The 16,261-nt window shown below is 38.2% G+C and overlaps 1 protein-coding gene across 29 annotated transcripts in view; it reads left to right on the top strand.

Annotated features, from left to right (window-relative positions):
* Window positions 1-16,261, top strand: part of DST (dystonin) — a 428,022-nt gene that overhangs the window by 181,988 nt on the left and 229,773 nt on the right. For all 29 annotated transcript variants that reach the window (XM_019734644.2, XM_019734631.2, XM_074333118.1 and 26 more), the window contains one exon: window positions 11,967-12,028. In XM_019734644.2, coding sequence (XP_019590203.2) covers window positions 11,967-12,028 — 62 coding nt within the window. The remainder of the gene's footprint in view (window positions 1-11,966; window positions 12,029-16,261) is intronic.

Below are 16,261 nucleotides of genomic sequence, written 5' to 3'. Positions count from 1 at the left end.
TTTAGATTCAAATCCTAACAGATAATAGGTATACAAAGTAAAAAAGGTCAGAAAATCATCGGGAATTTAAATTGGTGAAGCCAGTAATAAGAAAAGGACAACCCCAGAACCTTTTTGTGCTGTCAGTTCTTGTAGAAGAGGATGAATTCTGTTTTAAGTCATGAAGAATTGAACTTTGAAAATGAAAGGAGAAAGTCTCTCTCAACCAAAGTTTTAAAGGATTTTTTTGCATCATTCAATAGCATGAGAATCTGCTGTTGCCAAAACAAATTACAGCAGAGGCAGAATAATACTCTATTGGAAGATCAGCTACAGGCTTTGCAGTAATGACTAAGCTAAGAAATTACTCGGCTATATCATTGGTATACTTTCCTCCATGGAGTCCTAAAATATTTTGCAAACTTTATTTTTAATGATGGGTAATTTAATAGCGTCACTTCGGTGTAATTTTCCTAATAATAATCTTTTTTTTTTTTTTTTTTTTTTTTAACAGAACAGGAGAGAGGGAGGAGGTCTTGGTTAAGGCTCAGAGATACTAAGTACCTTCCTCTCGGTCTGTAGTCCCACATGGGTAGGTCACAAACACCAGTGGGGGAAAGATGGATTAACTGGAAAGTGAACATCAGTTGTAGCTCTGTACTCACAGAAATAGACCATAATGAGGCTTCTCTGGGAATATTTGGTAATATTTTTTAATTAAAATTTTTTTGTCTTCTTACCCATTTCACCTCCAGTCACAAGTGATGTTGGCTGAGGCCCCTGTGGGTGATGGAGTTGTTACTAGGATGAGAGGCAGAACCCCTAGGTGATGGTTGGGTGAGGGCGGAGGTGGGACTGGGTGGGGGAGGGATGGTGTGCAGCTGACCTGATCCATTCTTACCCTGCTCACTGGTCTCCAGCTTATATTGTCCATGAGTTTTAGGAGCTGCTCTTTTCAGTAAGCCCAACTATTTTATCCAGGCAGTTTGCTTTCTTCTATAATGATAGAAACATTACAACTTTTCCCTTGCTGTTTTTACTGTATTGTACTACAGAACTGTTTCCGGGAAGTGGTAGAGAAACTGACTAGATTCCCTTCTTCTCTTTCCTCCCATCTTTTTTCCACACAACTCCAACAGTTCATATTTTCTTTTTTGTTTTTTTGTTTTTTTAAGATAAATAGAGCCTTTTGCAAAATTTGTATCTGATACCTATTAATAATACACAGAAATCTCATCCTTGCCCTAAATTCTGATGTGACCTCCTAGTAAAGCATTGTGGTTACCCTTCCTCATTCTTTAGAATCACTAATTTACAGAAGGTGAGTTCCATCTTTTGTGTAGACCCACCACGGAAGATGTGGCCAAGCCTCACTTTTTACTTTTTGTTTAACTTAGTTTTAAAAAGTTAACATTTTGTTTTCCAAGTATGAAATTATAATGTTGAACATGCTTTTTGCAAGCTACGTACATCCTTTCTCCACCTCCTGCCCTTAGCTGCGTGGGCAAGTTATTTAACCTCTAAGTATCCCAGTTTCTTCTTTTGTAAATGAGCATAATCTCACAGGGCTGTTGAGGATAATATGCAGTATATGTATGTTATGTGTGTGTAACTGAGAATAATATCTGGCACATAGTAAGTGGTCCCTAAGTGTTTGCTATTATTGTTATAATCCTTTTTCCTTGAAATATGTGGGTCCAGGCTTTCCTGTAGTGGAGGCAAGGGCTCTAAACCACAGACAAATAAAAACAAATAAAATCTGAAAGGAAGAGAAAGGAAGTGAAGGGATACTTACTCACTAAGCAGATACAGACTTTAAACTTCTCAACAGAAATTGACACAGTATTTTAATTTATGGTGTATTTACAGTAGAGTTAGAAGTCATATGGATGCTTCAAAGCATATTTGTAATAATTAACCTAGCAGTATCTTTTCCCTTGATACCAAATTTGCTGACTTCCTAATGCTGAAAATAAGTAGTGATCATTTTTTGTTTGTTGTTTGTTATTTTGGACTTACTGCGTATATAGTTTCTGTTCAGGCAGGTCCATTTGTCTGATGTTTTGGACAAACATAGGAATATTGAAGAGTCTTGGTCTGTTGCTTCTATAGAATAAGGGTTCTCATTTCTTAACATTTTTTCATTTCTTCATGCTTAAAAGTGACATTCTTATAGAGACTCCTTGCTTTTCCTGTATTATTAGATTAGGGGTTCTATTGTTTGATGACAGAGAAAGGAAGTGGGTTTTGGAATCAGATTTAAGATCCCACTTAGGCTGGCTGTGAAATCTAGTTTCTTAATCTCTTGAAACCTTGGTTTTAGCATCTTTAAGATGAAGATGTACCATGCAACTTAAAGAATTTCTGTGAGATTCAAGTGAAAATACGTTGCATGGAAAGGAATGCTTGATAGTGGTATTCCCCCTGAAGGATATGTGTTTAGCCTATAAAATTGAGCTTTCCATATCACTTTCTTAGCAGGCATATCAGAATGAGTTCAACAAGTTAGGCTGGGTATTGTTCTCTTTTCCAGGGGAATTCCGCCTGGGGTGTTAGAAGAGAGAATGCATGAGTTAGTGCAGCAGTGGAATCTAACATCCTACTGGTTTGCCTCACTGCCAAAAAAGTTAGAGACTCAAAACTCCCTTGTTAAGGAACTTCCTATGAACTTTAAGATTAAAAGGAGAAATAGATAATTTAGTATTTTTTTAGTCATAGCGGTATGTGTCCCCTACAAAATAATGGAGGAGGCGGGCTTTGCTAATGTTTGTTTAAAAGGGGGAGTTGACAGGTTTTCAGTTTGTAAGTGGGAGTGTCTAGTCAGTGTTTTCCTTTCTACATAGAAAGTTAACAAGACTCTGACACATCAGAGTTTCTACGGAAAGAGTGGAGGGAAATATTGGACAGATTTCCCACAGAATGATGGGGCATCTGATAAAATATGATCCCGACTGGAACGCAAAGCTGGTGGGGCTGATGTGCTGCATGGGTTAGTAGTATCACCTGCGCTACCACTTTCATGTTTTCAGAACTGAGAAAGGAAAGTCGCACTATCAGTGTTCGCTTGCTTCGTGGGAGCTTAGCAGGCAGACGGTAGGGCACCTTTCAGAAATCTTAGACAGCCTTGCACAACAACTTCGGAGGCTCCCTGGAGAGAACATCCCCCTGTTGTTGTGTTTAAATAATTTCAATATTTACTATGTGCGTGATGTGATGATAAGGGGTTTTAGCTTTGATTGGATTATATTGAAAACCTGTCACTGTAGGTTGTAATAATCAGTATCTTTTTACACGTTTGTTTGTTCCAAATTCTATTATTCTTTGCATTCTGTGTCGTAGCGTGTTTTCAGCCACGTGGTACATAAGTATATATTTTCATTTAAAACTTACTCTAGAAATAACTTTCCAGTAGAGGAGTGTTTTAAAATCTTATTCAGAAAAATAACTGGATAGTCTGTAAAACCAATAGAATCAGTGTAAATCTCAAGAATGATTTCCCCTTCTTGTTGTCATAGCTACTTGCCCTAAATACATAAATCTCAGCGTTAGACAGCTCTGACTGAAATGAAATAAAGAACCATTATGAGACATGTAATTGGAAAATTAGATGGTGTAATCTGGAAGACACCCTTTTGAAATAATGTATATGGAAAGTGGTAAATCATAGTCTCCCCAGACTTAAATTATTCCGATGATAAGTTACTTTCCTGAAGCAAGGTGTGGACTTTAAAGACCACTTTAACTCTTTTCTCATTGTGGGAACCTTCTAGTGTTAAAGAACTTCCCTTGTTGTACTTGAATGGGACTCATCAGGGTTTATCATGGTTTAAAAGAAAAGATTTGGGCTGTTATCATTAGAAAATGGTATCAGAATTTATGAATTATGTGTGTTATTTAATTGGCTTTAGTCTTTGTGCCTTACTTAAGTACTTTAGCTGTAGATCATAATCCCTGGATATTACCTCAGTATTACTTGCCAAATATTTAGCACCCATCTTACATTTTCAGCACTGCTTTTGAGCTTCTAGCAGTCACCACCACAAACGAAACTTCGGTAATCAAAATAATCTTTTTATAATTGTATTATTTAAGTTGAATGTCGCATTGGTACTTGGAGGTAAATTATTTGATTAAATCAGCTTTTCTCGATATTTACCACCTGAGCAAGAAATTAACAAAGTGATTGGCCTTTAGAATATATGTTCTACTTAATGTTCCTTAAAATATAGGACCAGTTTCTATTAATTTAGAAAATAAGAAATAGATTTTATTAACTGTTATATGCCAAGAGGAGAGGATTTTATATAATACACATAACAATTTAAATTTAACAAGAGTAAATTTGTTAGAGTTCATATTATTTTGTGATTGATTCAATAAGTTAATAAACTTGATACAGAAGCTGTCTATTCTTGAATTAGAAAGATTGTTGAATAATAACACATTTTAACATTTTTTCTTGACAATTTTACATTAGGTTCCTAGATTATTAATTAGATGCGAATATATGAGTGTTGCCTAGGAAGTGCTCTTCCCCCCCCCCCCCCCATTCTGTTTTCTTTTTGCTGGACGCGTAGAAAAGCACTCACTGCTGCAGATGTGGTATGAGTAGCAGACTTTGGCACAGAGGTTCCATTGTTTGCGTTTACTTGTCCAAAGTTCACATCACACAGCAGGGCCCATTTCCCAAGCCCCTGTCTGTGATGGAGGTGTGTTCAGCACTTCCTTTTGAAAGATGATGGTATCTTGTGGTAGTGGAAGCAACTCTGGAGGGAATCACAGTTATGGGTTCTAACTACAGCTCTTTCAATCTGAAATTATTAAATCAGGGTTTCTCTTTGGAGAATTCTGTGCATGGTTGGCTTCTGTCTTGCACCTCTACCTCAACGTCCTTTAAGCTCCACCTGACTGACCTGGGCAGAGTTGGTCTTTCTCTCATTTGTGTTCGCTTACATGGTGAGTGCCACATCCTTTGTTCAGTTGACCTGCCTATCACACTGCTTTCTTGTCAGTTGCCCTCTCTGGATAATGAGCTCCAGAGAGCAAGAGCCAGTGCTTTTGCTGTCCAGCTGAGTGGTCCCAGCTCCATGTGGCACTATGCTCATCAAAGGACCTGATAGATGCTGGAATGAATGAGTGAATACATGAGGAAAGTATAGAATCTGCATTTGATCGGTAAGGAGGACTAGTAGGTTGCCTCTCTTTCTTGTTCTAGCCTTAGGTTCATTCTGAACTCTTTAGGAACAGGAAAGCTGAGAGATATTTAAGACACCATATATTGCTTTAAGAGATACAGTGGTGTATCCACTCTGTGTAAGTATATGAGTAATTATACATTGCTATTCTGACTTGGATTATCCTTTTTGAAACATAATTTCACATCATGACATTTATTTGTTGAATGCATAAAAGCATTATGCTGTCTGCTATGGGGTAGACAAAGATAAGTGAGGTGCAGATGATGCCCCAAAGAGGCCAACAGAGGAATTAATAAATATTTTGTGGATGATAATGTTGGTTGACAATTGTTGATGTTATTGTTCTTGGCAGAGTATTTATAAGCAATGTGTCTGGGGACTTTCCATTGGGAAATTTAACAATTTTAGCATAAATTCTAAGCATTTGTGTTCAGATTCAACAAGCCTCTATCTTCTGGGTCTGCTATCTGCAATCTCTTCTTCAATTTTTTAATATTCAATGTTAAGTCAAGAAATAGACTAGAAGTTTGGGGCATTGAAAAGGAATCTGTTACGGACAGACCAAATAATAGGCTATGTTTAGGTTGTTTTTTTTGTTGTTGTTGTTCATTTGTTTCTCCCTGATGATGGTAGGAAATGTAAAGGGTTTTGAGGAAGTACTTTGGAGAAGAAATGAAATACAAACTAGGATGTATGGTCCCTCCCCCTGCTCTTTCATGTTAGCATTAAAGTGTAGAAGAGCTCTAAGTAATATGGCCTCACTGAGTAGCTTTGCAAGGAATTGAATGTGAACAAACCTTTGGATGGCTTTACTAAAATTTAACTGTTTTTGTATCATTGAGCACTTTTTTTTTTTGCAAAACTTATTTCGCTGTTGTAAACAGTCTGATTTATATTCTCATAGAAAAATTTTGTACACAACCATGATTATAGCTTTTGGATAAATTTTACAAGTAGACTTGCTGGAGATGAAAATATAGGTAACATACAATATCATATTAGTTTCAGGTGTACACCATATTTGTCCAACATTTATATATTAATGCCTAAAGAAGTGATCACCATGATAAGTCCAGCAACCATCTGACACCGTACCACACTGTCACATGTTGTTGACTATATTCCCTATGCTATACATTATAACCCTATGATTTATTTGTTTTATACCTGGAAACTTGGACCCCTTATTCCCCTTCACCTTCCCCTTTTTAATTTTTCAATTACAGTTGACATTCGTTATTATTTTGTATTAATTTCAGGTGTACAACATAGTGGTTAGATATTTATATAATGTAAATATCTAGTGATCCACCTAACTAGCCTAGTACCCACCTGGCACTATACATAGTTATTACAATATTATTGACTATAGTCCCTATGCTATATTGTACATTCCTTATGCTATCCCCTATACCTCCATGACTACTGTGTAATGACCGATTTGTACTTCTTAATCCCTTCTCCTTTTTCACCCACCTTCACCCCCCCTCCCATCTGGCAACCATCAGAATGTTCTGTTTCTGTTTTTGTTTTTTTTTGTTTTTTCTGTTTTGTTTGTGCATTTATCTTGTTTTTTTAGATAAATGAACAAACAGATTGGCGAAATTACACGGCATCAGTCTTTCTCTGTCGGACATACTCCACTTAGCAAAATAGTCTCCAGGCCTATCCATGCCACTGCAGATGACAAGAAACCATTCCCTTCCATGGCCGAGCAATATTCCATTGTATGTATGTACCATCTCCTCTTTATTCATTCTTCCACTGATGGACAGCCTGGCTGCATCCACATCTTGGCCGTTATAAACAATGCTGCAATGAACATATGGATTCATATGTCCCCTTGAAGTAGCATTTTGGGTTTCTTTGGCTATATACCCACAAGTGGGATTACTGAGTCCTTCTTTGTCTCTTGTTATAGCCATTGTTTTAAAGTCTGTTTTGTTTGGCATAAGTATTGATACCCTAGTTACTTTTTTTCATTTTCATTTTCATGAAATATCTTTTTCCCATCCCTTTCCTTTCAGTCTGTGTGTGTCTTTGGATCTGAAGTGAATTTCTTGTAGGCAGCATATGTAAGGGTCTTGTTTTCTCATCCATTCAGCCCTGCTCTCTTTTCATTGGAACATTTAATCCATTTATATTTAAAGTAATTGTTGATAGCTGTATAGTTCTTGCCATTTTATTCATATTTTTGATTTTTAAAATTTTGTTTTCATCTTAAATAAGTCCCTCTAACATTTCTTGTAATACTGGTTTGGTGGGAATGAACTCCTTTAGCCTTTTCTTGTCGGGGAAGCTCTTTATTTTGCCCTTTGATTCTAAATGATAGCTTTGCTGATAGAATAATCTTGGTTGTAGGTCCTTGATTTTCATCACTTTGAATATTTCCTGCCAATGCCTTCTGTCCTACAAAGTTTCTGTTGACAAATCAGCTGATAATCTTATGGTAACTCCGTTGTAGGTAACTAACCGCTTTTCTTTTGCTACTTTTAAGATTCTTTCTTTGTCTTAACCTTTGACATTTTAATTATGATGTGTCTTGGTGTTGGCCTCTTTTGGGCTCATCTTGTTTGGGACCCTCTGTGCTTCCTGGACTTGTACATGTATTTCCTTCATCAGGTTAGGGAAGTTTTCTGTTATTATTTCTTCAACTAGGTATTCAATTCCTTGCTCTCTCTCTTCTCCTTCTGGTATCCCTATAATGAAAATGTTGGTACACTTGATGTTGTACCACAGGCCCCTTACACTATCCCTATGTTTGGGATTCTTTTTTCTTCTTACTGTTCTTTTTGGGTGTTTTCTGCTACCTTATCTTCTAAATTGCTGATTCGGACCTCTGCTTCATCTAATATACTGTTGATTTCCTCTAATGTATTCTTCATTTCAGTTATTGTATTCTTTATTTCTGTCTGGTTCTTTTTTATGTTTTCTATTTCTATTTTTATGTTTCCTATTTCTGTTGAAGTTCTCCTTTAGGTCACTGAGCATCCTACTACCAGTATTTTGAACTCTGCATCTGATAGATTACTTGTCTCCATTTTGTTTAGTTCTTTTTCTGGAGCTTTGTTTTGTTCTTTTATTTGGGGCATGTTTTCTTTGTCTTCACATTTTCGCTGCCTCCTTGTGTTTGTTTCTATGTATTAGGTAGGGCTGCTATGCCTCCCAGTCTTAGTAAAGTTATCTTACTTAGTAGGTGTCCTATGGGGCTAGAGACCCTGATTACCAGAGCTGGGTGCTCCAGGTGTGTCCCTTGTGTGGGTTGTGTGTATCCTTCTGTTGTAGTTGAGCTTTGGTTGCTGTTTGCAAGCCATTGGGAGGGATTGACCCTCAGACTGATTGGTTGTGAGGAGTGGCCTTGGCTACAGTGGAGGAGTTGGGTGCAGGGGCTGACCCTACAGAGCATGATTCACTTTAGAAGGCTCTGGTGGCTGCCCAATGTACCCTTTGGGTGCATCCTCCTCGAAGGCAGCCAGGTGATGTTCCAGCTCGTCTGAAGCTGGCCACTTGGTGTGCCAGTCCCAGGGCCTCCTGGGAGGAGACCCGCTGCAGCCAAGTTCAGCTGCAGCCTGTGTCCTCCCTGGGGTCACCTGGCATGAGCCACAAAGCAATCCACAGATGGTCACTGCCTGTGCTGGGCTTGGAGATGCCTCAAGAGGCCAAGCCACAAACAGAGGCTGGCTGTCACTAGTGCCAGGCTTAGGGCTGCTCAGCCACCAGTACAGGACATGCCAAAGCCAAATGTTGCTTGTTTGGGTTTTGTGAACATTTGAGACATTTTAGGAAAGTCTGACACATAACCTAAGACAGGGAAAAGCCACTGGAAGCAGCTTGGGTGTGCCTGAAAGTTGGGTGGGACAGGGTCTCAGGGAATATCCAGGACAGGGGAAGGAACAGTATTCGTCAAGTTGATGGAGATTCAGATATGGCAGCTGCTGGCATCTGTATACCCAGGAGTGGGAGGGCTCAACAAAGAAACAATGGCTTCCTCCAGCTCCTCTGTCCAGGAGAAAGCTGCTCCACCAGGCCTTGCCCTGAAGCCAGACAATTTAGTTCCTACTTGTATGTCCCTGGCACCTTTCAAGTTGCTGCCCCAGTGCTGGAACTCAGAGTGAGCGCATCCATCAGTGAGTAATTCCATGCACAGACCCTTTAAGAGGAGTGCTTGGGACTGGAATTGCCATGGTCTAACTCAGCCACAATCTTGGCTGATTTTCACAGCCGAAAGTTATTGGGACTTCTCTACCAGGCACGGGAAACCTGGGCTGGGGAACCGAGTGTGGGGCTGGCACCCCTTGTTCCTCTGGGTGTGACCTTTGCAGCTGAGATATACCTCCTGGTTTTTAATCATAGCATGTGGGTTGGGACCAGTCCATTCTGTGTCTCTGCCTTTCTTGCCTGTCTCAAGGTGGATTCTTCTTTTTGTCCTTAGTTGTAGGACTTCAGTTCAGCTACACTTTAGACCATTCCTAGTGATGGTTGTTTTGTCGTATAGTTGTAATTTTGATGTGGTTGTGAGAGGAGGTAAGTACAGCATTTACCTACTCAGCCATTTTGACTAGAAATCACCACAGTATGTGTATTTTAAAGCCTTTTGATATTTATTGGCAAATTGTTCTAGAGCAGTGCTGTCCAGGAGAACCTTTAGAGCAGTGCTGTCCAAGAGAAATTTTTGTGATGATGCGAACATTCTGTATCTGCACTTTCTAATATCTTAACCATTAGTTACATGTGACTAGTGAGCACTTGAATTGTGAGTAGTGTAACCAAGAAAATTAATTTAAAATTTTATTTTGTTTTGATTAATTTTGATTAAACTTTGTGACTAGCCACATATGACAGTATTTAATAGTGAAGGTCTAGAAGATTTAAACCAAATTACTTTTGCACTAGTGATATAGGAATGTTCCCTGTGTCCTTGTCAGTATCAGTATGTTTTTTCATAAAATTTTGGCAATTTGATAGGTTAAAAAGCTTGATTTGTTATTTTATATTAACATTATTTGCTAGTGAGTTTCAGTACCTGTGGGAATTAATTTTTTTCCATGGATTTCCTGTGTGCATATATTAAGAAGTTCATCTTTTTCTTTCTTTTACCACCTCACATCCGTTAGAATGGCTGTTATCAACAAGACAAGTAATAACAAGTGTTGGAGAGGTTGTAGAGGAAAAGGAACCCTCATACACTGCTGGTGGGAATGTAAATTGGTACAGCCACTATGGAAAACAGTATGGAGGTTCCTCAAAAAGTTAAGAATAGAATTACCATATGACCCAGCAATCCCTCTTCTGGATATCTATTCAAAAAAATGTGAAAAAGTTTATTCAGAAAGATATATGTACCCCTGTGTTCATTGCAGTATTATTCATGGTGGCCAAGACATGAAAACAACTTAAGTGTCCTTTGACAGATGATTAGATAAACAAGATGTGGTACATATATACAATAGAATATAGAGGTATGAGAGGGTAAAGGGGGTCAAATATATGATGAATACACAATGCAGTATATAGATGATGTATTATAGAGTTGTATACTTGAAACCTATATAATTTCATTAACTGATGTCACCCCCAAAAATTTGGTAAAAAATTAGTAACCTTGTCTCACAGATCTTTTTCCCAGCTGATTTATTTTAATAATATTTTTTGTTTGTATTTAAATTATTGTAAATTGCATTAATACTTTTAATCAGTAAGACAAGCATTTCAAAGAAATTTTAGTCCCATTGAAATAGTTTAAGAGGGTTTAGGGATAAAGAATGAGAAAGAAAAGGAAGAGAGCAAGACATGTTTCACCCCAAGGGAAAGGATGGAGAGCATCTCAATTGTGGAGAAGGATAGAAGACCACCAATGAAAAAGAAAAAGGTCTCCCCATATGCAGAGAGAAAGGAGGAAGGAAACAGGAAAGTAGGGAATTGCTGCCTAGAAACAGGGAGGAAGAAAGCGTAGCTCTGAATGTTAGCTTTAGACATGGGAAGATCATGATTCTATTTTAAAATAATAACTTGGTGAACCAGAACCTTCCAAGACTTTTTCTCCTTAAATCCTAAGAAGCCTTCCCTCACCTTTCTCTGCGTTGTGTCTGTAGTAGAAACCACAAGGGCAGTATCACTCTCAATAGTAAGGATCTAGTTGGGGTGTTTTCTTTTTTACCAGAGAATTTAAAACAGGGAATCTAGGAGAGAAGCAGTATGGTTAGTAATTAAACAAGAGTCCACTTCAAACCAAAGAACTGAATATAAGTCCTGCCTATTATCACAACTTTAAACTATTTGCTAAGAAAAAAAGGAAAAGCAAAAAATAAACTATTTGCTGAATAATTGTGGACAAGTTTTTTAACCTCTTTAAGTCTTGGTCTCCTTTTCTGTAAAATGGGAATGAAACTACCTACCCTCCCTCTTACGGTTGTGAAGATCAAAAGGGACGTCATATGTGGTAAAGTGCTTTGGGAAGTTCAGTGCCAGGGCTCACTTGAAGTTGTAAAGTTTAGGTTAGACATTTTCATGGTGGTGGTGGTGGTGATGGGGGTTTATGTTACAGAATGTACAGAGGACATTTGTTTAGTGGAGTAATGTTGGCAAATGCAACACTGGGAAGAGACCAGTCTGACAGATAGTTCTTTAACACTTTCTTACAGATAGCCTAAAGTTGCCAAAATCTAACAAGAAAATTTGAATGCACTAAGCAGTATTTTTTGAATACTTTATTTTTTGTTTATATGCATAATCCAATTAAAGTCTATTCATAGATTATATCAACTTTATATCTTTTTTTCTCTCTTCTAGATGAACGGGACAAAGTTCAAAAGAAAACGTTTACAAAATGGATAAATCAGCATCTCATGAAGGTCAGTTTATATTTCTTTCACATCTTGGAATTGTTTTACATAATTTATTGTGCAGTAATTGATTGTATATCTCTGAAGCACAGATTTTCAATATCAACTTGAAAATTTAAATTCTAGAGCATTTCACCTGCATTTTAGGCATCTATAATTATTTGGTGTGTGGCCTGTGGGTAAGAATGGGGGTGGGAAGATAAGTACCAAGTGATTACAGTGTATTCTGTGACATTAGTAAAACCTATTATTATTGAACTGTAAAAAGTCTCAGCAGTTTAAGAAATATGTAAATATTTACATGTTAGGACATGGAAAAACTATAATTCTTGGTAAGATTGTTTTCTTTCAAGATTCAAACCAAGTTCTGGCATCAGATTTATGTGGATGGCAAAGGGTTAGATGAGAATAAAGGTGTATTGTAGAGACAGAAGTCTAGAGTCATTTTATTTTTTGTACTATGTACGACCCAGAAATTGGTACTCACGTATACATTTCTCTGCCTGTGAAGCACTTAATAATTGTGGTTCTTAAAATAATATTTTTTTGTGTGTCACAATTCACTTTGGGAATCTGATATAAGCTCTCCAGAAAAATACACATGTACACAAAATTTGCATCCAATTTCTTGGTTATTTGATCACATTGAAGCCCATCTGTAAATCTCAGCTAAAGAACCCATAGGAATTCACAGTGAACTATTAGTCACTTTTTTACACTTTTATGGACAATTATATATTGGAAATAGATAATGTTTTAAGTCTAATGTTCGGGACTTAGAGTTTTCTCACACAGAAACATTATTTAAAATGTGGTTATATTTTTAAGCTATCCTACAATTCCTATTTAAACCATCATGTAGCATTGGAGTGTTACCAGTAATGTAATAACATCTAATAACCTTCTATAAAAGTGATTTTTATTTCAGGGGGCATATCAGAATTACCTGAGAGGCATTTTAGTTTTCTCTCTCTCATCGCCTACTGACAAAGTCCTTTCCCCCAATTCTGATAGATCCTTCAGGGAGGCCATGTCACCCACTCCCCAACTGAGAATCAGTTCTGTAAGGGAGCTTCTGTTACTACTGGGAGCTAACTCCTCTGGTGTGTTGGCAAGAGATAAAAGGTTGAAATCCTTTGCTTTATGATCCTTTTGTGAGGAAATATGTTGTGAATTCTAATGAAGGATACCAGCAGTTTACCTCCTCTCGTCCAAGCTTTGGTCTCATCCTACATGTACCATGCACACGGTTTGAGTGGGACTATTTCCCATAGACTAGGGTAGATACAGGCTGACGTGAGCATCAGGACATGAACCTTTGGAGCTGAAGGCTCTGACAGGATTTTCCTATTTCTGAGGGGAATCCAGGGGAGCAAGAGTTTTGATGAAGAGGTGCCCCTGTGGTGGCTGGGTATCTAGGGGTGCGCATATGGGGACACAGAGTTGTCTCATGTCTTGTCGAGTGTAACTGTTATGGTTTCAGGTAGGTAATCAAGTCACAACTATTGGCAGGGGACATCAGAGAGAAGCAGAAGCACAAACGAGGATGGCTGCCATGGGAACCGTAGTACTGGCACTGAACAGATATCTATTGGGAGCCTGTCATGTGTCAGGCACGTTGGACTTGACCATTCATCTTACGAGTAGCTCCTAAATTGGATGATTGAGTATAAGGAGACTGACTGCCTTTGCTAAAAATGTTAGAACATTATTTCTGACTAATGCAGTTGAGGACAAAGGCTGTATTACTCCTAGGGCCCATCCAGTGCCTGGCATGAATATTTTAACTGTGTGTAATACTCATTGCACACATTTAATTGTTCCAGCAACCTGCCAAGGTGGTTTAATTTAGTGGTTACACACACGTAGCCTTCAGAGTCAGATAGCAAGGGTTGAAATCGTGATTTACCTAGAATGTGCAACTTTATTTGATAAAATGACAAATATCAAAGATGTAAATTTTAATTTTGCTGCCACAGAGTAAGCATTGGGAAAACAAATATTTTAGGCACAACAGCCAATGGGTAGATGCCAGGCCAGCTGATTAGGGGTACAGTCAAATTAGCTTGTTTCTTTGAAGTCAGAATGTAAGATTAGCTCTTACTAAATGAAGAGCTGTTTTAGGGAAGGGGAAAGTTAAACAGTATAGTCCTGGCTAACTCCCACTGTTAGCTGCTTACATTCTTGTTCTATTTTGTTCTGGGATCAGCTCTAGTCTTTCCTTATAATCTTAAGAATTATGCACTGAAATTAGAGAAAAGAGAAAAGGGGTGAGGGAGGAGGTTAAAGGGGGGAGAGAGGAGATGAATGGCTGCCTTTGTGCAGTGAGGGCACTTTCCTTGCAGCCCTGGGGTCATGTATTGGGACGGCCCTAAGGGGCCAGGGTCTGGAGACTCTGTCCTCGGCTTAGCTGTCTGGGAGTGCTGACTCAGGCTAGGCATGTGTTCCCCACCATTTGAAATAATTCTTAAAAATGTTGCCCTTTCTAAATTATTATTTTATTGTCATTTAATATTCTTTCATTGTTCCTGTTCTAGTAGTTAAGCCCTAGTAATTAAGGCTCTATGGAAAACTGTTTTTGGTAGTTCTGTTCCTTTGGTCAGTGAAGTGATTGAGAGGTTAGTCCCAGAACAGACTTTTCTTCACTGGCTTTTTCTTTTCACTTTATAATTGTATAGTCTGCTAACGCAGAGCAAATCATCTTTGAAAGAAGGTTGTCTCCTACAGTTATCAGTCTGTGATGTGTAACCCAAAGATGGGAGGCAGCAAGGGGTCAGGAAGACAGGGAGTTGTGTCCAGGCTTTGCAGTTTATTATTTGTGTGACTTTAACCTTCTTAGGCCCTCACCTCTAAAATGGTAATGATAGGGTAGTGTGAGGGTTTAAATGAGATAATCTATCAAAGCATAAAGCATGGTATTTTGCATATTGTAAGCTCTCAATAAATGAGAACTTACGGTATAAAGAGTAGATTGACTTGGATGGCTTCAGACAAAATAGTAAAGTGGATGGAAGTCACCTTTGGTGGCCTGCTTGCCTGTCTTATCTAAATCCCTGTTCTTTACCTTAAGTATTATCCCTTTTAGTTTATTCATTTTAGAAAAAGCTGGGGTTTGGGGATCAGAACCTCCTAAGGAGATAGATTGTCCTGTTGAGGTAATCCTGTTAGCTATAGTTTCCTCCCTCCCTACACACCCCTGCCTCGTCGTTATGGGGCCCAAAAGCTGTTTTTTACTCCTCTTCCCCCCCACACTCTCCTCACAGGAAGGGAGTCAAAGAAGACTCTGAAGATTCTGATCAGGTTCTGAAAGGTTGGCAGCTTTTGGTCCTCAGTTCTCATTTCACTTAGATCTACACTGGGAGGGCACCTTCCAAATCCTCTGGTTGGCTTCCCTCATTTAACAGAAGGGGAGACTCTCCCCAGCTACTCACTGGCCGAGTTGCACCAGAAGTCATAGAATGAGAAAATGAATTAGAATGAGGGATTGTGTGGGGTTTGGCTTCTCTGCACTGTGGTAGGTTGCAGATCTGCCAGCAGGTTCCCTTTGGCTATGAGATTGTGTTTACTTTTCTCTACCTCATCGGTTCAGCTATTCGCTAATTAAACCCCTTGATTTAGGAAGTTATGATTTATACAGCTGTAAAAGAGCATATAGCCAGTGCCTGGGGGATGATTCTGGCATGGTCGATTTTTAAAGGTTTAGATGACTGAGAAAAGTAAACATTGTGGAGCTTTTAAATGATTGCTTAAGTTAGTATTCTGTCCATATGTGTAAACATTGGTTCCTTAAAATATTTGCTTAGGACTTTTTTAAAATGCATTTTTCTCCAGAAAAAAAATTGATATAGTCGTATTTTATATTTACCAGAGCTAAAATTACATTTGTTTAAAGTGAAAAGATTGCTCAATTAAAACTTATTTTTGTTGGTGAGCAGATGTCTCTGGCTTTTTTCCAAATGTATTTAAATTTTGGTGTTCTGGTATTTGAGTTGTTTGACTAAGCCTGTCCTTAAACTGATTGTTCTGGCAAGATGTTTTCTTTTTGATTCATCATTCTTCAGAGTACTTTTAAGAATAAGTTCAGTTAACATGCTCAAGTCTGCTGCCTCTACAAGTCTCTTATCACACTGAGTAGACCAATTGTTTACCTTGCAAATTATGGTTGCTAGGTAAATCATTGGTGTCAGTAACATGTATTATTCTTTAGCATAATTTTCATTATTGTACCAAAACCTGAACTGG

The sequence above is a fragment of the Rhinolophus sinicus genome, linkage group LG05, assembly GCF_036562045.2.
Source record: "Rhinolophus sinicus isolate RSC01 linkage group LG05, ASM3656204v1, whole genome shotgun sequence".
NCBI classification, from domain to species: domain Eukaryota; kingdom Metazoa; phylum Chordata; class Mammalia; order Chiroptera; family Rhinolophidae; genus Rhinolophus; species Rhinolophus sinicus.
Note: the sequence above shows the minus strand (reverse complement) of the source record. Positions and strands in the feature narration are given on the sequence as shown.